The sequence below is a fragment of the Uloborus diversus genome, chromosome 8, assembly GCF_026930045.1.
Source record: "Uloborus diversus isolate 005 chromosome 8, Udiv.v.3.1, whole genome shotgun sequence".
In the NCBI taxonomy this organism is placed as follows: domain Eukaryota; kingdom Metazoa; phylum Arthropoda; class Arachnida; order Araneae; family Uloboridae; genus Uloborus; species Uloborus diversus.
Window position 1 is genome coordinate 152,041,176 of NC_072738.1, and position 21,985 is coordinate 152,063,160.

A 21,985-nucleotide genomic window follows, 5' to 3' on the forward strand; every position below is an offset into this window, starting at 1 on the left:
GAATTCAAATTATGTTTTTCGCAATCACGAGTTGCGACAGGGCCCTACTCATTGGGGGCTATTGTTTCTAGAAACAGCTCCTGTCCCCCCTAGCCTACCCCTCCTCCTGGGCGGTTACGTGTGTGTAGTTGCGTGTCAGTGTGCAGGCATGTATGTGTAGGCTTGTGTGTGTGCGTAGACCTGTGTGTATGAGCGTGTGTGTGTGCATGTATGTGTGTGTGTGTAAGTGTGTGTGTATGCGCATGTGTGTGGATGAGCACGCATGTGTGTAGGGCATGGAGACCATCGACCAGGAGAAATAGATTCCAGAAGGCAGTGCTCGGAGCCGCACCTGCAGGAGGCCGGTGGTGCTGCAGCCCTGGTCCAAGCTGAAAAAGGCACGGACCTCAAAAACGGTCAAGTGAGAACAATAAGCAATCGTGATTGCTAAAAAAAAAATAAAATAAATTAATTTGAATTTTGACATCTTTAATTCAAATTATGTTTTTCGCAATCACGAGTGTGGGGGAGGGGGGGATATGTTTGTTTGTGTGTATGGGGTATGTGTGTGTAGGCATGTGTGTTTGTGTCTGTGTGCAGGCATGAAATTGTGGGTAGTTTTGTGTGTGTATATGTGTAAGTGTCTGTATGTATGCGTGTTTGTGTGTGTAGTTGTGTGTGTGTATGCGCGTGTGTGTAGGACATGGATGCAACCTGGAGACGGCTTTTGCTATAGGAGCAGCATCGTGAGGAGCCCGCCTGTCCACGGTGATGGTGCAAAGGGTGGCGGTGGGAAAAATCAAAGGACCTCAAAAACAGTCAAATGAAAGCAATAAGCAATCGTGATTGCTCAAAAAAATGCACCACATTTTGTGTCATTTTCATTAGTTTGAAGTTAGAGAAAACATACAATTCTGTCTTGTTTTTGGAAACTTATTCATTTAAGCATCGTGTCTACTTCCATCTTATGAATGACCAAAAATGGTGACTACGTTTCACATAAGGCCAAAAAGACTTTTCCATAAAAAAAAAACAATTTTCCCAATCAACCCTACCATCCACAGGCTTGTGCTTCAGAAGCAGTAAATTTTCTTCTCCCCTGTTGAGTTGGTGCAGAATTCCTGTTCACCCTTGGGATATTTTTCTCGGGAACTATTGAGGGGCAAAAATGGCGTCCCTGAAATTATTTTTTGGGTCACCTATTTTTTATTGCTAGCGTTATTTTGCCTCAAAACTTTTACAGTTTTTTCCAGGAAACATCAATAAAAACGAAGATTAGATCTGAGGGTACAAAATTCCCTGGTAAAAATTTTTTTGTGCCAAAATTGGAAATTTCCCTGACTTTTCCATGACATTTTTAACTATGTCATTTTCTCTGACAATTTTTAGGTTTTCCCGAAGCATACGAACCCTGTTACTTTAGACACTAGTTAACACGACCTCAAACTGTTTTAAACGATTGCTTAATTATACATTACCATTTCTGACATAAAGAACTGAATTTTTATTCCTATTTTTAAAAAAGCTACCTTAATCAACACAAATTGATGATGCACAAAATCAGTGATCAACGGGAAAGCGAGACATAAAATAAACCAGTACAGTACATACAGTATGTAGTAATAATTAAATGATGTTCCATAATAATGCTGTGCAGTAGATCTAGTAATAATATTTGTAACTTTATAAATGAAGATGTTAATGATTTACTCTGCGTGATCAAATCGTTCTTCTAATGTATTTTTAAAACACAGTTGCTCGCTCGTTCCTTCATAAGGTTTGCACCTATGGCAACACCCCTCTTCTTGGTTTCTTTAATTCTCAAAGAGGAGCTTTGATTTTGATAATTTTTGCATTTTGCATAGACACTACTCAGCAAACTTTTACGGATTTCCTTACATATGGAAGGGTCATTCACACCTGATATTGTCATGCTACTTCAGACGCATTTTTTAGTTGTTCGAGCTTATCGAGAACCTTTAGTTTTTCTCTAATTATTAAAAACTTTCTCTCTTTTTTTTCTGTCTTCACAAACTTTAGATGGAACAGTGCTCTTAGGTATCATTATATTTCAATAAAGCTACGTTCAGACTAGTACGCCGTGGGAACTTTCGCTGCTAGTGATGTTAAAGGGCTGAAGCTCCATTCACAAAAATGATATTTTTAGCAGCCAATAAAAACCCGATACTTTCCCACCGCGATTCTCTTCTGAACACTTTCATGTTGTGGGCGGGGAATTCTTGTTAGATCTAAATATTTTTACTGGTGAAAAAATTGTGTTATAGCCATTTCGCATAAGTCAAATCGAGTTGTAGTGGGAGTCGACTGTAAACCCATTAAATATCAATAACTCAAATAAAAAACTTATCTTTTGTGGTATAAAATAAAACATTATAAAAACACTAACTAAAAAACTTAAAATGAAGCAAAGTATTTATTTTAGCTTTTATAGTAATTAAGAAACACACCTACATATTTTAGAATATTAAAATAAAAAAAAATCTAAGAGGAAAGACTTTTGGAATTTAAAAATTTCATCGATTGTGGAAAAGGTTACCTTTCTCTTCCTTTAGCCATTTTGGACAGAATTTGCATCTGAGCTTGTTGTGCCTGCTTCATTCTCTCTCTGTTGCGCATATTTCGTTGCTGAAAATTATTTCAATTAAAAAAATGCAAACTTTAAGAATTGATGTGAAATAATTGTTTTTTGAGACACGTTTATGATTTAATACTTTCAAGATCTAAAATCATACTTAACAGTTCATCATAATTGGGATTACTGCATTTATCTTTTTATCAAAATTAAAATTCACTTTTAAATAATGTGAAACAACACAGAAAAGCAGTTATTTAAGAGTTATTGAATGGCTTATAATAGTCAAAAAAAAAAAAAAAACATAACACCTATATATTCAATGGCACACAAATGGTTCATATAAATTAGTCATTTAATGCTATTTGATTAATATAACATAAAACATTAATAAAAACTAAAATCCTGTCTTGTATTTTACTTTAAAAATACTCAACGTTCATTTTCAAGACTCATTATCATTAACTAGTTATTTAAATGAACCGTTGAAAGCTTAAAAATTTGATGATGAAAAACATCTTTAATATTTGGTGAAATCCTGTTAACACAAACTAAAAAACACCACAAATTTTATTAGTCATAATGTGAATTCCATAGTAATGGTATTCAAGTAAGTACAATAGAATCTTGATTAACTGATTTTTCTGTTAACCAATCCGATAATGAAGTCTATTTTTTGCGTGATCGGCCAGTTATTGACAGAAATTCGAGACTTTTACAAAGAAAAGTTACAGGCATTTTTTTTAAAACTGTTAACTTAATAAAACAATGAATTTTCAATTTGGAAATGAAAATATTTCCTGGACAGTCACTAATTTGGATGTAACTTCTACAGCTCACTTAGTAGAAGGGAGAAAACTTAGTATGGTCGTTCCAGACTCATACGGCATAGATTAAAACAATTTCCAGCTTTCCACCAATTACTTCCGTATTTGGTTGTTTTTTACTCCCTAACCACTGGCATATGATTTAAATTTAAAAAAATCAGATTCAAATAAAAAAAATCAAACTTAAATTTTTTTTAATTAAAAAAAATCACAAACCGTGGTATAACATTAATACTACGTGATTATAAGTGTAATAAATGTAACAAAATAATAAAATCTTACTTGGTTCATACGGAATCGTCCTCTTTGATGCATTGGTTTATGCACTCTAGTTGTATCTACCAACTGGAATGTAGTTTCATCTTCCTCGTGGAAGTAGGCATACTGACTTCCAGCACCGAACTGAGATTGGTATTTACCTGTTAAGTTTTAAAACAAAATATATTCTGATTCCAGGGAAATTGTGACATACATAATGGTGTTGTTTTAACATGTATAAAACATCATTGCTGGCACTAACAAGCCCAGTAGCAAAAACTTTCTAGGAAATACATTTTTTGAGCAGTTGAAAATAATCTGCAGCATTATTGTTAGTTTTATTTTAATTTTTCATAAAATACACAAATCCCTTGTAAAGGTCTAGACTCAGAAATTTTCCATGACTAGACCTGAAAAACTTTGTGGCCACCACTGTCATCGAGTTTTAAAGTATAAAAGGGGGGTGGGGGGGGGGGGGCAGTTTTCACTACTTTAATAAAAACTAATAGAACTCTACGCCACTATAAAAAAACAATTATTCAATACATATTTATTTAAATACAGAAAATTTAAGTTAAAATAGGTTTTTGAATTTTGTTACAAAAAATTAATAAACAAATATAAATTAGTAAATGAGAAGTTAGCAGGAAACTGCATTTTAGATGAATGTTTTAATTTATATGGCAAAGCTTCCAAAGCAAAGGGGATCAAATACATTTGTGTAGATAATAATTCACATTTTTCATGAAAATAATTAAAAAAAAACATTATTGTACATTTTATGTGATCTTCAAAAGTTTGTATTGAGGTAAACATCTAATTCTGTTTTATAAAACTTAGGCAAATAATAGCCTCGTCTATTTCCATCTTGCGAATGACCAAACATGGAGTCTACACGAAAAATTCATGATGATAAATAGATATCATTATTTGAATGTATTAAATAAAAGTAGTAATAAATTCAAAATCCTTAAAAAACTACAATTTAGATGGAAAAGTCGGTTTTCAGCATATTAGTCTCTAAAGCAATGAAGATAAGATAATATTCTGAAGATAATTTTTTTTTTGTTTTTTATTTTAGGACAATAAATAAGAATTATCCAAAAAAAAAAGGCATTTTTTGCATAATTTTCAATAGTTTGCATTGCAATAAACATCCTATTCCGTTTATGAAAACGTAGGCCACTTAGAGTCTTGCGCAACAACACCTTGGAAATAACCAAACATGGCGACTAAGCCAAAAATTAAGACATAAGTTTCTGAATTTGTTGCAAAAAATAATTCAAAAGTCCTCATGAAACTACACTTAAGTTAAAAAGTTTTTAGCCCTTTTGAGCCCAAAGCAGTGACGATAAGGTGAAATTTTAAGTAAAAAATTTTCATTTCTCAAGGAAAAAAAAAAAAAACAATTTGCAACACATGTTAAGTTGTTTTCATTAGTTTGCAGTTAAATAAAACATCAAATTCTGCTTTGTTTTTGAAAACCTAGGCATTTAAGCACCTTATCTACTTCAATCTTGTGAATGATCAAATATGGCGACTATATTTCTAGCTGAAATGTTGAAGTATCCATCGCCTTTCAGGTCAAAAAACGATCTTTGCCAAGTTGTATTTCTTTTTTTTCCCCTTTCATTTATTTATCTTTTTGTTCTTTCTTTTTGTTCTTTGGTAAAATTGGGCCGCTGAAAAATCTGCGACGCATGTCTCGCATTTTCTGCTATGGGGCTAATAAGCATCTCCCCCAATCGAAACATACAAACGATGTACATCTGACAAAAAAGATGTATTTATCCCCCTTTTTGGCAACATTGTTCAGCTCCAACAAGAAAGTTGCCAACAAAGAGATTATTGTTTGCCGATTCTTAAAATGACTTTAATTATTAAACAAAGCTCATCATTTTTACCATGTATCTTCATTAACACATCAATTTTAGATGAAGTGATTAGAGATGCACCGAATGCAGAATAACAAAGGCCAAATATTCGGTTAAAATTATGACCAAATCTTCAACCAAATACCGAACATTTGGTTAAAAAAAACATCCATAATATTTGTATGATAATATTTAACAATTTAAATTCATCTACATTAAGTATACAGTGATGAGAGTGTTCAGAGAGCAAAAAGGAGGAAATCCGAAAAAATTTCGTAATAGGGATGATATCCGTAACCACACGAAAACAGATCTTGGAAGCCATGATATTCAAAAATTCCACAAAAAAAGGCTAATTTACCAGTTTTAAAGGTAAAATGTTTTCAATTAAGTATAAGTAATAATTTTGTTCAAAATATGTTCCCAAAACCTGCTCAAAAAGTGTGAATATTTGTGGTGCAAAACTAAATACCACAGCTGTCTAGATTCTGAACCTGGCATTTGACTAAAGCAGTCAAAAATTTAACCCATTAAAGCAAAATTGTGCCGGCTAAAATAACCTCACGTTTCCCATTATTTCAAATTCATTTTTCACTTTTAATAACTTTGTTACCAATTGAACTCTGTCTCATCAATTTCATTTTTGTACTGTACAAGTGATAACCAGTTAAAAAATTTTAGGAATCAAAAGGTAAGTCTTACTAGCATATCTTCTATCTTGATAAGTATTCCCAGTCCAATCAGCAACCTAAGAAAAGAGAAAGTAATGAAATTTTACAATTACTTGCAATAGATAGCAAACAAAAAGTTAAAACATTTGAGCGTTTCCCAATGAAGTGTTGTTTTTTGGGCCTGAAAGCATAAATAAGCTGATATTAGAAACAAAAGTTAACATGTTATGCTCCCTCCAAACAATCCCATCATTATTTTAAATGATTTACACAATTAGTTTGTTTGCCCTTTATGTGAATGAGAAAAAACTATTAAAACTCATTCAGAACTGTTTAGCCATGAAAGTAAGAATAAAAGATTTAAAAGGAACATCAATACAGGATAACTAAACTGAATGCAATTACAGTGGCGGATCATGCGATTTTGGGGCCCCAGGCGCAACCAATCCGGAGGCCCCCTTTAATTGACACAACGAAAGTGATATGGTTTCCTATATTTACAATGCAAAAAATCATATTTTTTTTAATCAACAAGCTTTGGGGGGGGGGATTATTCTTATTTAAAAAGGAAAAACAACGATATTTCTGACAAAAAAAGTTTACTGCGAAAAATTTTGTCTTTGTTTTTTGGTAATTTAGGTAGTGCAGGGTGTGAGATCCGAACCCCAATTTCAGACCATCTAGCAAAATCGCAGCTTTCCCCTGTTTTTCCAATGCGCATCATTCAGTGGCGCAACCAGAGAGAAAAAAAATCTTAGGGGCGGGAAGTTTTTTTCATTTGGCCCAGAAAAAAAGAGAGAGGAGAAAGAGAACCTTTAATTGGATAGGAAAAATAAGGAGAGAGGGGGGTCCGGGGGAAAGTTCTCCCCCGGGAAAAATTTTAAACTCGTAGTTTTAAAAACTCAGTTTTAGACTTTCTTTGATGATGTTAGGGGGCACAAAGGTGCAGCTGCAGGCAGGTCCGGATCTGCGCTGCGCACCCGCAGACCCCGTAGTGCGGGGGGTGCACCTGGGTTTTTTTACGGCCCAAGAAATTGAAGAAAAAACTGAAAAAATCTAGCACTCTAAGACTTATTAACGTTGCAAATATACACTGCTGGTCTCTGAGGCCCTACAAATTTTGTTGTAGGGGGTCCGAAATTTATAGATCCGGTCCTGGGTGCAGGGGTCTCAGCGGAAAGTTGTTGAAATTGAAGTCCTAAAAACACGATTATAGGTTATATTTATTGACGTTATGGTAAGGGATGGAGCTCAGGGACTGCCTTTAATCGATTTTTTTTTTCAAAACAATAGATAGAGATCAATTCCTCCTCCCCCCCCCTTCCCAATTTTCGAAACTGTATAGTTTCAAAAATACAACAGTCATAGGCGGATTTAAGACTGAGTTCCTGGGGGGGCAGGGTTTTTTTTTAGCAACATTTTTATTGCCCCCCATGCTCATGTTTTTGTCTGTTTCCTGTGATGCATAAGTCCATGCTTTACTTTTTTGTGTGTCGTTTTCATTAATGCATGTTTTCATGCTGTCCTTTTTGAATTGACCTTAAAAGAGAGAGCTGGTATCAAGAGAGTGACGCGGGGCTCCAATTTTAGGGAACCGGGGGTTTCTCCCCCGGAGGAAATTTTGTAAAATGGATATAAAATTTTGCATTTTGAAGCCTTATAAAGGTTAATTGTACAGACATAGAAATTGATAACCAGATTATACAGTATTGTTCAAATTTTGTAAGAAACAGCCATTTTAAGCTTGAAAGAAAAAATAAACTATAGATTTCTCATTACAGCACCTTTTTTTAATTTTAAGTAGTGCAGAAAACGAAAAGGAATAGAGGTAGTGTCTATTTTTTTTCTTGGCTAAACAGATTAACAATATGCAGTAGAAGTAATTGGAGCTTACTTTGCTTAGGATTTTCAAAGACTTATCTAATTATTTTCAAGGACTGTAGAATAAATAAAATTTTTTAACGCACTTCATTTGTACTCTCCAGTCTCTGATATTTTAATATTTGAGTGTAAAATTTTACAGTCCTCTTCTAACTTTGTGAGAAATAGCTATTTTAAATTTAAAAGAAAAAAAACTATAGATTTCTCATTACAACAACTTCTATTCAGTTGCAAGTGGGACAGAAAACAAAGAGGAATAGAAGTAGAGTGTAATTTTATTTTTGTGCTAAACAGATTGACAATATGCAGAAGTAAGATAAAAGCAAGCAACACCAAAAGAATTTCCAAAATTTTGCATTTGGGATTGAATAAATAGCAAGATATGAAACATGTGAGTCACAAAAATTTATTTCAATTAATGTTACAAACGTGAGAACCATGATTTTTACATTTTTGATACAGGATGTGGCAAGGAGCTGAGTTTGACACATTTCGGCATTCCTTCCCCTCTACCATTTGTTCGAAATTTTAAAATTTAAGGTTTGTAGCCACACTTTTCCAAATGTTCAAGGTTTTCAAGCACTTAAAAATGAAATTAAATTTTTCAAGCAATTTCCATTTTTTAAGGAACAAATCATGAATTTTTTTTTTTGGGGGGGGGGGGGAGTTAGGGACCCACTTCAAAGCAGGGGCCCTAAGCAATAGGTTGTTTACCTTATAGGCAAATTCGGCCCTGTTTGTAATTTTTACGAAAATTCGTCAGTTTTTACGGTTGAAAGATTTTTACGATTTTACCAATCTTTCGTTAGGTTTTTATAGACTTTTATAAAATTTCAGTATATTTTTTCCAAAACTTTTGATGACTCAATTATTTAGATTTCAATAATGACAAGGTCTGAATCAATTAGACTTAGATGAGTATAACTTACCTTACTTTTTAAACAGTATTTATAAAGTAAGTAAAATTGTACTCAGTAAAATTGTACTCTCCCTCTAAGTAAAAAGATTCATTTAATCAGAACACTCAGATAACTAAAATTTATTCAGTTTGCGGTAATATTTATTTTCTCTCTCTCTTTTTAAGAGGAAAAAACTTTTTTGTTTTTTAGAATTTCTCAAAACGGCCAATTAATCTACTAAGAACATAAATATTATGCATAAATATGCTTGAAATGTGGACACAAATCATAACGAGTAGATCGTTCTGTTAGGGCTAATGGGGGGGGGGAGTTTTTCCCCCTTTGCTTTAGGTTCTAATTTGTTAAAAATAATCGTCAATTATTATAAGTGTTGCAGCTTAATGTATAGCTCTTTTAGCCTATATTTTCATTCATATACTTGCCCAAAAGGTTTTTCAGTTCAAAATAGTGAATTTGACACATTTTCAGTACCCCAGCGACAGCTGTACTATTTTTATTTAATGTTCGTTCCCCCCCCCCCCTTTTCTCTCATCAGAAAAAGACATTTGCTTTTCTCTTCATTTTCATTGAACTATTCAAAAAAGAAAAAGTCATGATTTTTTTGTTTTAAGATTTTGGAAGATGTGTTGTAACTATATAAAGTTCTCCCAAAACTGGGGGGCAATGCCCCTATGCCCCCCTCTAAATCCACCCATGCCCCTCTGAACGATTCAAAAAAGAAAAAATAATTTTTTTTTAAACATTTGGAAGATGTGTTGTTACTACATAAAGTCCTCCCAAAACTAGGGGGGGCATTGCCCCCCTCTGCCCCCCCATAAATCCGCCCATGACAACAGTAGACAAACTTTACGGGGTATTTAAAATGTGATGAAAACCTTCGTGAGAGATTTGCATTTGTTTCTTTCTTGAAAATTGTACAGTATAATGAAATCCATACTTAAAGGATAACTTAATAGGCTAGACCGGTTGTAGTTTAGACACATTTTACATTTTGATTTTTGTTATATTTGTTCTTTTATATTTTTCTTTACGAGGGTTACGTACCAAATCAAAATTTCATCGGATGCAAGCACTATTTTCTTATTAAATAATGATTTCAAACCTTTGTAGAGATAATGTATTCGCAACAATAATATCTTAAATTTCTTCTCGAAATTTATTAACTATACTCAACGTGAGTCAAGTAGATACACAAAAGAATAAACTGTTGTGCTGAAGTAATAAGCGAAATGAAGTTTTTAAGGGTTGTTTTGAAAGAAGATTTTCACAAAATATTTTGTTCGAGTGAGATGCTAAAAGTAAATTTGATTTAGTTAATGTAAATAAAGTATGGCTATCTTCTCCGAATTACGCTCTTTTAAATATTTCTAGAGTAATTACATTCATTTGAGGGTTTTTTTTTTTTTGAGCAATCACGATTGCTTATTGTTCTCATTTGACTGTTTTTGGCGTTACGCTGATTTTATTTTCCCGCCAGCACTCTATGCCAGCACCACCGTCGCGTCGACCGGCCTCACGATGCTGCTCCTCTTGCAAAAACCGTCTCCAGGTTGCGTCCATGTCCTACACACACACGCATACACACACACGCCTACACACTCATGCCTGCGCACAGACACAAACACACACTCCTACACACATACACACACTCATGCCTGCACACAAACACATATGTCTACATACACACATACGCACACTCATGCCTGCACACAGACACAAACACATATGTCTACATACACACACACGAACGCCTACACACACAGCACTGCAGACACAACACGCACACACATGCATACATACACACACGCGCACCCACACACATGCGCCTACAAACATACACGCTTGTGATTGCGAAAAACATAATTTGAATTCAAGATGCCAAAAATTCAAATATTTTTTTTTTTTTTTTTTGAGCAATCATGATCTCTGATTTTTCAGATTACCATGGCGATGGCTGTTTTTATTATTTATTTAGAGAGCAAAATTTTCGTAGTCATAGTTACAAATCGTCTGAGGCCAGGGGCTTCAAATAGGGAGGGGGTGAGAGGGGCGGTTGCACTCCCAAATTTTTCCCTCAGAATAATAAAAAAATGGTCAATTCATTTAAGATAACTTATAAAATCATTTGCCTGCATTTTCAGAACAGAAAAAACTGATTCAGAATAATTATTTTCCTTAACTAAAGAAGTAGTCTCTTCATATGGGTTAAATATGTCAAAAATGCGTAGTCTATGTTATGATCGGGCATCTTGTATGAGATGTCGGTACAGTGTTGAGACTGCGCAATTTTTACGCGTAAACTCCATGTCATTTTACATAAATTTTAATGCTCATGTTATATTTTAATGTTTAGCTAGTAAGTATTCATTGACTCCTTGCACTAGAAACACATTTTAGTAACTCGATGTATTATATGCTTTCTTAGAAACTCTTTGTAAAGCTATGCTCTTTTTGAAAAACATCCTATATCAAAAAATACTTTCACGTCTACAAATATATCTTGATGCTCTTTACTTGACAATCTCTGAGTGAGACACGATGGTATTAAAGAGTTAAATCTATAAAAGTCCCCTGGACGAATTACTGGAAAGCGACTTTTTCAATGATAGGAAATCTGATGTCATTTTGATAGGTATGACTTTGTTTGAATTTTCGTTTACTGTACTTATATTGTGGAGCGTTTTTTTGAACAATGCTACACTCTATCACAAAACTTTCAATCCGTTAATCATAATTCACGGATTGACAATTGAAACTTAATAATTTTCGAACAAAATGATCAATTCAGTTTCTCAAGAAATTGAGACAGGATTTGATTAGATACATTTATCATTGGTCTTAAGTTCAATATTACGTAGATCGGTTACAGAAAACAAAAAAGAAAATATTACTTATAAGTTAAATTTATAGCATGAGGGAAGAAGAACTGTTTTGTGAATTGTGCGACTATACTTTTTAATGACGCAAAATAAATACTAGCCCAATTTAAAAAGTTTTCTTGGTTATTTTACAGAGAGGAATCTGAAGGAAATGTGTTTTTTAACATAACTTTCTTGCTTCCATTGTTTTTTGACTGTTTCAATCAGGTCAGTCATTTGAAAGATGACTTTTGTGTCTCGCTCTCAACATCAAAATTGCCTTATTATTCTTAACATTAAAACCATTTTATTATCACTTCCTGTTAACCAATATGTATTTTATACCATACTGAGGAAAATCCTGTTCAAGAAAATCGACCCCCCAAACGAAATGCTGAAAATACCGCCCCTGTCTGAGGCTTAGCTCAAGCAGACTTGGCACTTAAAAAAGGCTTTTTTTGCGTAAAATTAAGTTTTTCAGAACAAAAAACTTATCTAGATGAAATTAAACAGCAAAAATTCATCTAAATACAAAATTTAAAGATTACTAATTCCCATCTTTTGAGATTGATAAGAAATAAAAATACATAACGTTATACGCTGCAAATAATCTTTATTATAAGTGTACCTACTGGTCGATATGGGCTATTAATTCTTCATCTGTATTACCTCATCCGAATCACCATTTCTTTTTTGTGGATATGTCTTGTATTACCAGGAGGGTGTACAGAAATTTTGGGACCCATCACAAATAAAAATTTTACGGGCTCCCTCCATATTATTTACCCCTACTATTTGGGCCCCCATCAGGCTCGGGCCCGGGTCAACAAGTGTCCCTTCTCCCCCCCCCCCCCCCCGTGTACTCCGCTAATGCGTATTACCAATTCTAGAAAATCCAAAGTCATTATATGACGGGTGTAACGTTCTTGACCATTTCCATTATCTTCCATTTGTAGAAACAAGAAACCCAACGTGTAGGTACTTATCGCAATTCATGATTGTAAAAAGCGCAATTTGAACTCAAGAAGTCGAAATTCAAATGTGAATCCTGGATGCTCTTTTTGTGTGTGTGTGTATAGGGGGGGGGGGGGTCATTTCTAAGCCTTTCTGGAAAAAGAAAATAACCATTAAAATTTGTGAGCCTAAGTTTAATTCGGTTTCAACTAGATCTAAAGGCAATGTATCAACTTGACCGAAACAACACCATTACGTTAACTCAGAAACGTGGGAAAAAAACATCAGCGAATATCAGAAACTTCTGTTAGGAAAAATCATGTCTTCTATTCAAGGAACACAAATCTTGGTTTAATATGATATAACTACTTAAACACCCTACGCGACAGTTGAAAACAAACTATAAAAATTTACTTTTGTGCGCAAGAAAGCATTTTTTTTTACGGAAAACTTGCAAACAAAATAAGACAGCTGTGGAATAATCATAACTCGGCGGCAGGGCTGTGGAGTCGGAGTCGGAGTCGGGCTCATTTTAGGGTAAAGGAGTCGGAGTCGTTCAAAAACATGTCGACTCCGACTCCGGGTTTCATTTTTTTTTTCTTTAATTTTTCCTGACTCTCATTGCATTTTTTGAAAAATTAACTACCAATTAATTTGATTACATGTATAAATACCTACTAATAAGGAAATAACTCATTGTGGCAACCAGCTGGCTTGATTGTTTATCGAATTTTCTGTAACAGTTACCTACACCGTCTCCTAGTTTGCTTATTTTCTAACTTAATTTAACTGATAGCAAACAATTTTGTTGCCTAACATTTTCTAAATAATTACTTTGAAATAAAAATAATATATTTTTTACCTCGATCTCTGTTATAAAATAGTAAAAGGAATGCATGTATCGCTTGAGCAAGTCGAGAAACTTTTCAGGGTGCTTGGTAAATTCAAAAGAGTGTTGGTACGAAAGCACAAATACAAAAGATCCGATAAAATATAGGGGATAATGTTGTACCTTGGAACACTTTTCATATTTTAATTTTTAACGTCAATTATTTGAATCAAATTTAAAATTTAAAAGTGACATTAAAATAGCCCAACATACTTCTATAGAATATATATTTTTTAATTCAGACAATTTGAAAATAAAATGTTGCCAGCCATATAAAGTATAACTTCCAAGCTACCCCAAGGTTCAACATCCTATTGTACCTTGGGACACATCCTGTTGTTCTATGGGAAAGTCTTCATGATTCAGGAAACAGCCTTTTTATACTTGAACCAATTTTGCACCAGAAAAGAAAAAGTTGTTTGAAAGACTACATATAAGATTAGAACATTGTTCCATCTTCCTAAACATATCTTAATTATTAAGAATCATGCATATGTTGTACCTTGGAACGTGTCCCAAGGTACAAAATGTTTGGCTTTCCTAAGGTACAATCACCAATTTAATGAAAACCAAAATGATGGTCAATCTAGAAGCACTATAAATAATTTGCTTATGAGAAAATAATGAAAGTACTTCTCTTTTATAACAGAATAAAATTCAGTTAACTAAATTTACAAATACATACAAAGACGGAAAATGAAATGAAAAAGAAGAAAATATTTACTTTTGAGTCATGAAATTCGCTTTCTTTCACAAAATCGTCAATTTTACTCATTTGATGCTGATTTTTACTATGGCACCATTTAGGGTGAAAGGTTATTATTAGATATTATAAAAACATGGCTGCTAAAAATAGATTCTTAGAAATTAGCAGTGCCCCAAGGTACAACACTCCCCCCCCCCCCCCCAAATGTTTTTTTAATTCTAAAAATTTTATCTAAGAAAGCTTGATTAACACTGAAAAGTACAAAATAAAATTAGTATATGATTTATTGCTTACAACACTCAATAATTATAATTAATCCTAAAATCTTCATATTAAGGTTCATTCTGAAGCCGTCAATTAAAAAATTAAAATTAAAAATTGAGCCAAGAAATGTAGGTATCTAGTTAAAGCTATTCGTACAAAGCTGTATACCGCCGCATTTTGTGTAAAATTTGCTCCAGACGTACATGTACACGACCTCTCTCCGCAATATAGTGCAATATTTTTGTTGAAATTTTTAAGATGAAATTTAAGATTTATTATTGGGGATTTTTTTCAGAATTAAAGAATCTCAATTTTTATAAACTCTGAAATTAAGTTGAGGTGTCACCCACCAGATGAGTGCCACCCGGGAGGAAGGGGGAGGGGCGCCACCTCTCAAGAAAAGTTTTTGACTTAGCAAAAAAGTTTTTTTTTTCTTTCAAAACTCTTTCTCTCTCTCTTCTCATTGCTTTCAAAAATTGAAAGCACATGATTTGATCAGCATCTGTTAAACATTAAAGGGGAGCAAATTAATCTTTTTCATTTTTTTAAAAAATGGGACTTTTTAGTAATCTTACTTTAGAAATCGCACCTATCGGATAATTTGATTTTCATATTGAATTTCTAACGTTGTATGCATCTTAGGTTTACAATAAAATACAACGCAAAAATTTCATTAAAAAGGAATTAATATTTGAATCTCTATTTAGGAGTTTTCCCCCCTTCCCATAAGGGGGATTTGAAAAAATAAATTTAAAAAAATAAAAAAGCCGCAGTCGGAGTCGGATGTTTCAAAATCTTGGAGTCGGAGTCAACCATTTTCCTTCCGACTCCGCAGCCCTGCTCGGCAGCAGGAAAAATTCAGCATCGTAAAAAGAATGTTGCGTAGGAGCATTGGCTCAAAAAGAACTTTTCCCGACTCTTTTGAAACAATTTCGTTTTTAAACTTATGACCAAAAAGGAAAACGCATTGGAGAAAAAAAAAGTGTGATTGCTCACCTAAATCCCAGGGCTGTTTTATTTTTGTAAATGCTTTTTTTATTTCATTAAACTAGCAAGATTCTGAACACTTACAAGACAACACTCACTGACTGAACTACTGAATTGGATTGAAATGTACCGGACAGAAAAGTTCTCGCGGCGATTTTCCAAGGTCAACCCAACCCCCCTGTCTTAGTGCCATAAAAATGCCTTTCCTTTTGTTACTTCTTATCTAACACCCCTCTTTCTCAGGGACAAAATACGACCTTGAAGAAAAAAGCGGGAATTCTCCTATCTCAGAAAAAGTGCTGAGTTACGGTACAATCCGAAATATGCTAGATGAAGTTTTCCGGAGGAAAGAAACAAATATATATTTTGAAACTTTAAACCTTATACACATACAAAAAAAAAATGTCCAAAATTTCTCTTCTGGAAAAATTTAAACAAAGCCACCAGAAGCCTGGGGTCCCTTTAGATGCAGGGGTAATTATTGGGAGCAATCAGCCAGCATCTAAAATCCATGACTAATTGTCAATTTCCAGTAGTTTTGAGCATTTTCCACTCAAAATTATGATTTTCCAAGGCATATCCACAAAAAAAAAAAAAAAAAAAAAAAAAAAAAAAAAAAAAAACTTTTTTTCTTCCAGAAAAATCCAAACGAAGACATCTGAAGTCTGGGGGCCCTTTAGACGCAGGGGGCCCTATTGGGAGCAACCAGCCCGCGCCTAAAATCCAAGACAAACTGTCAATTTACAGGACTTCTGAGCATTTTCCACTCAAAATTTTGACTTTCCATGGCAAATTCTCAAAAGAAAGTTTTTGTCCCAGAAAAATTCAAACGAAGGCAGCTGAAGTCTGGGGCCCCTTTAGACGCAGGGGGCCCTATTATTGGGAGCAATCAGCCCGCGCCTAAAATCCATGACTAACTGTCAATTCCATGGGTTTTGAGTATTTTTCACTCAAAATTATGACTTTCCATGGCAAATTCTCAAAAGAGTTTTTTCTCCCAAAAAAAAATTCAAACGAAGGCAGCTGAATCCTGGGCTCCTTCAGACGCAGGGGGGCCCTATTGAGAGCAATCAACCCGCGCCTGAAATCCATGACTAACTGTCAATTTCCATGAGTTTTGAGCACTTTCCACTCAAAATTTTGACTTTCCATGGCAAATTCTCAAAAGAAAGTTTTTTTTCCCGGAAAAATTCAAACGAAGACAGTTGAAGCCTGGGGCCCCTTTAAACGCAGGGGGCCCTATAGGGAGCAATCAACCCGCCCCTAAAATCCATGACTAACTGAATTTCCAGCAGTTTTGAGCATTTTCCACTCAAAATTTTGACTTTCCATCTTTTAGGAAGTGACGCGGCTCCGAGGCCCCTTTGCTTTGCTGGAGGCCCCAGCTAACGCCTCATGCGCCTATTCGGTGATCCGCCACTGTGCAATTATGACAAGAGCAAACATGTTATTTTTTATAGGTATTTTAAGAACCAGGTATACAAATCATTACAAAGCAGATCAGATGAGGAAAAAAAATTAAAAAAAAAAACAAATTAATTGTGAATTCTGAAATTTTGAATTTAAATTATGTGTTTTGCAATCACAAATTGCGACAGGATTCTACTCGGGGTTATTGTTTTTAGAAACGGCTCCTGTCCCCCCAAGCCTGTCCCACCTCCTGGGTGTTTATGTGTGTGTGTGTGTGTAGGTGCGCGTTCGTGCATGTGTAGACTTATGTGTGTGCCTAGACCTGTCTGTTTGCACGTAGACGTGTGTGTACGCATGTAAAGGCATGTGTGTGTGTGTATGGGCATGCGTGTGCCCAGGACATGGATGCCACCGACCAGGAGAAGCGGCTACCAGGGGAACGGTCGCGCTTGCAGAGGACGGTGGGCAGTGGTTGTATTGTGCTTGGTCCAAGTTGAAAAAGGAACCAAAACATCAGGGGCAGTGAAGTGAAAGCAATAAGCAATCGTGATTGCTCAATAAAAATATACATAATACTTTGTGCACTGATACCCTAAGAACTTGTCACATTTGTAGGGTTAGAAAATACTACTGATCCACTGGACCCAGACCAGGGAAACCTGCCTCGGACCACTGTAAAAAAAATAATTAGTGGTCCATGGGACCACCAACTGTTGGCTATTTTTGATCACACTCTGCTAGAAAAAATCCAGAAGCATTAGCCTAGCCAATGTTTAGCTATTTATCAGTGGTTTACTTCTTTTACAGTTAATTTTAATTTCAAAAGTTTTATCCAATTTTAAATCCCACATTTCCAATTTACTCACACTTGGAGGGAAAAATAACGTCCTGAAACAAATTTAAAATGGTCAAATTAAGTTTACAAATTTTCGGTAGCCTATGTCATGTGTTACTTAAGGAAATTGGTTTCCTGACTGCATATACTTGGCTGTTTAAGACTACAGATTTAAATGTTTATTGCCAAACTTTGCCAATTAAAAATTTTAAATTTAGAAACATTCTAATACAGTAGAAGATGTTATAACGCCGACCTGTATAACGCAATTCTCTATAAAACGCACAACTTTTCAAAAGTAAACAATATGTTTTGAAGTTTAAAAAATCCCTGTTTTGTTTTGCAAGCATTAAAATTGTAAGGCAAATATTTCGAAATAGTCTTTCCATCTTAATTCAAAGCTTTTAAAGGAAAATTAGTACTTACAGTAAATAGAAAATACCAGCTGGCTCTTGAAAATGCAGCTGTTATGCAAACCATGAAGCTAGCAGAAGTGCAGGATAATGCACTTTCTTTTGATTGTGAAACATATTTGTTAAAAAAAAAAAAAATATTTGTGAACAACTAATTTTAATATTGGTGCGTTAATACTCATTGCAGATAAAACTCATTCTGAAGTGCTAATATACATATAGATTCTGAATATTAGTTTCAAAATTTGAAATGATCTATATAACGCAAAAACCTGTATAACACAAAAGCTCTGGTCCCAAGGTGTCAGGGGTCTGTCCAGGTTTTTTCACAGGGTCCGTTTTTTGTGAAAAATCAAATAATTTTGTGAAAAATGAATTAATTTTGTGAAAAATCAAAAAATTTCGCAAAAAAAAAAAAAAAAAAAATGTTAAAACGAAATTTTAGAATTTAGAGATGGCACAAACTGCATCAATTAAACTTAAAGTTGAGTGTTTTCTTCTTCTATGACGAGAAAATCATTCTGGATTTTTTTTTCTGATGTTTGGCGTGGGGGGGGGGGGGCATCGCTCTTTCAAGTATCAATATTTATCTACCATTCTGCATTATGTTAAATTATACTAGATATATTTCTGTACAGTATTTAAAATAATTATAACAAAAATATAAATAAATAAAACAAAATTCAGAATAGGGTTCAGCATTCAACTTTTTGACCCAAGACACTCTTAAAAAGCATGAAATTTCGTTTCTAACTTATAAATTCCGTGATTTTGACAAAAATAAAAAGAAATTTCAATTGTTTACCTCTTAACAAAGCATAATAATCATCAAAAATTCGAAAAATCGTATTCCCATAGCGGATGCAAAGAGATCGCAATTCTCAAAGTGAAGGCATCAAAAGTATAAAAACGGCTTGTAAAAGAAATATTTTTGATAAAGTTTTTTTTTAATTGCATTTTAGAGTGCTATGATAACATATCATTAATATCTGTGAACACAGTTGACCCCAAAAAATAAATAAATAAATAATAATAAAATCAACCATCTATTCAGCATTTTAATTTTTGAATCATAACAGAATTTATGGAATTTTGCTTTAAAAACTTGAAATGAGAGTTCTAACAGAAATAAAGAGACTTTTCATTTATTTGAATCCTAATAAAGCGAAGTTAGCTTGAAAAAGAACAAAATATGATTCTCATATCGGATGTTAAAAGATTGCATTTTTCAAAATGCAGACATATAAAGAAAAAAAAAACGGTAATTAAAAGAGTTTATTTAAAGTTAATCATCCTTGTTAGCATCGAAAAATCAAAACCCATAAGATTTTCTCCCAAAATAACAATTAAACATAGCACCCCACTGTAAAAACGCAAATATTGACAAGCCGACAAAATGATGAGAATATTTTCTAATCAAGTCATTAGTTTTGAAGTTGGTAACCCTATCTGAAGCGATCATATTTTTTCCTCACCCTTACTATCCCTTTGCAGTTCTAAGTTCATTTTGCAGATATATATTATTATTGTTTATTAAATCATGAGCGGAGAAAAGTGCTTACCAATGCCTTTTCAGAAAAGTTTACAACAACACCGCTGCTAATTAGCTGTGATAAAACAAACAACCATTATATTTATTTGGCAGTAGCAATTATTTATCGCTTGCTTGCAGGAGCATCCGAGCATCACTTGCAGGAGCATCCAGGAGCATCGCAAGAGTGCCGATCTTTTCTTTTTTTTTTCAAAATTAGCCGATTTTGTATAAGCTGATCCCTCTAATTTGACTTAAAAAAAGGTTCCAAAAATTATCGGTTTATACAGAGAAATATGCGTTTATACACAGAAATATGCGTTATTTTGCTTTCAGATTTGCTCTTTCAATAAACAATTTGTGACAGATCCGATCTTGTTTATCAGAATTTTGTGAAGGGTCGTTTTGTTTGATCGGGATTTTGTGAAAGGTCAGTTTTGTTTGATCGGGATTTTGTGAAAGGTCCGTTTTGGTTGATCGGATTTTTGTGAAGGGTCCGTTAACGGACCCAAATATCCTCTGGTCAGACCCCTGGGTGTGCATTATAACAGTCTTCTACTGTATATATTCAGTAAATTATCGCTCTTTAACCAGGGCCTAAAGCAGAAATACATGAAATACACCGCCAACTCAGTCATTTCCAGCCAAGGACTGCAGTTTTGTGCTTATTAGCACTGATCAGCCTGGCATAGGAAAATGACTGAGCTGGAGGTGGAAAACCTCTTAAGGAAGCGAAAAGTGCCAAACAAACTGGTAGCTAATATAGAATTAGCACAGACCAGATGAGTGACTGAAGCAATGGTTTGGTTCAACTCTAAGATTGAAGGCAAGGCATGGTACATTCAGTAAATTACCGCCCTTTAGCCAGGGCTAAAGCAGAAATACCTTTGCGATATTAACATAATTATAACGAACAATATTTTCACTAAGAGTAAACCATTTATATTTATGTTTCAAAATTTTAAAATTTTTGTTTGGTAAAGTTTGGCAGTAAATGATTTAAATCTGTTATCTTAAACAATGAAGCAAAAAGTTTAAAAACTAATTTCATTAAGCAACCTTTAAAGTAGATCACCAAAAATTTGAGGATTTAATTTGACCATTATTATTAAGTTTTAGGATGTTACTCTCCCAAACCCCCGAGTAGGATAAATATTGAGTAAAATTCAGATGGGAAATTTAAAATTACATAAAGCTATTTGAAACACAAATTTATAGTAAAAGAAAAATCAACCAACGGTTTAGCTAATAAACCGTTAGTAACGGTTTAGCTAATAATAATAGCCTAGCCAAACATTGGCTAGGCTATGCGTTTGAATTTTTTTTTTAGTCCATTGAGATCAAAAATAGCCATCGGTTGGTGGTTCTGCGAACCACGGATAATTTTTTTATGGTGGCAGAAGGCAAATTTCGCTGGTCTGGGATCAGTGAACCAGCAGTAAGTTTGAATGTTGTACAGGTTCCACTAAAATCAAGGCTGTTCAATGGGGGGGGGGGGGGGGGGGGGGGGGGGGGTCAAGAGGTGCGCCATTGCTAAAGAGGGAGATGTGCACCTCGAATACTTTAAGAGTTTTCGTGTCAAATGATAATTAAAGCAAAAATGATTGAGTGTGAGCCATATTCCTTATTAAGGTCAAACAATTTTTCAGATACTCGCCTTACTGCTCATCATTATAATTTTATTTATTTACCTATTTCTTTAAACTCTTAGCTAAATACTGAAAAAAAACAAACGCAAAATTTTATGATCAAGCTTCTAATTAAACCAATGAGTAACCACGTATGGTAGTATTATAACGAGATAAATGAGTGAATTAAAGATTCCTGCTCAAAAAATATACAAGTTCCTTAATTTAAAAAGCATTTGTATGACACAGAAATTTCTGTTCACTGTTTTTTGATCGTAACATAAAGAAATGAAATTTCTTAGGCTTCGCATACCTTTCCAAGGCGATCATTTTTTGAAAATTGTTGGTAAGGCATGTCTTTAAATTGCTCCGGCAAAGTGCAGGGTCCCCAGCCATTAGGATTATCTTGTATGACTGGCGGTATAAAATGATGCTTCGTTTCTGACATTTTGACAGATATAAACTAAATTTCCGAACAGAATTTTTAACGTTGACAACGATCTATTC

General features: G+C 34.1%; 1 protein-coding gene across 1 annotated transcript in view; it reads right to left on the reverse strand.

Annotated features, from left to right (window-relative positions):
- Positions 1 to 21,979, reverse strand: part of LOC129227676 (eukaryotic translation initiation factor 3 subunit D-like) — a 44,974-nt gene extending 22,995 nt beyond the window's left edge. The window contains exons 1-4 of the mRNA XM_054862268.1: positions 21,792 to 21,979; positions 6,234 to 6,279; positions 3,682 to 3,818; positions 2,537 to 2,625 (exon numbers count right to left, since the gene is read on the reverse strand). Of these exons, the coding sequence (XP_054718243.1) occupies positions 2,537 to 2,625; positions 3,682 to 3,818; positions 6,234 to 6,279; positions 21,792 to 21,926 (407 nt within the window). The 5' untranslated portion in view covers positions 21,927 to 21,979. The remainder of the gene's footprint in view (positions 1 to 2,536; positions 2,626 to 3,681; positions 3,819 to 6,233; positions 6,280 to 21,791) is intronic.
- Positions 21,980 to 21,985: the final 6 nt, after the last annotated feature.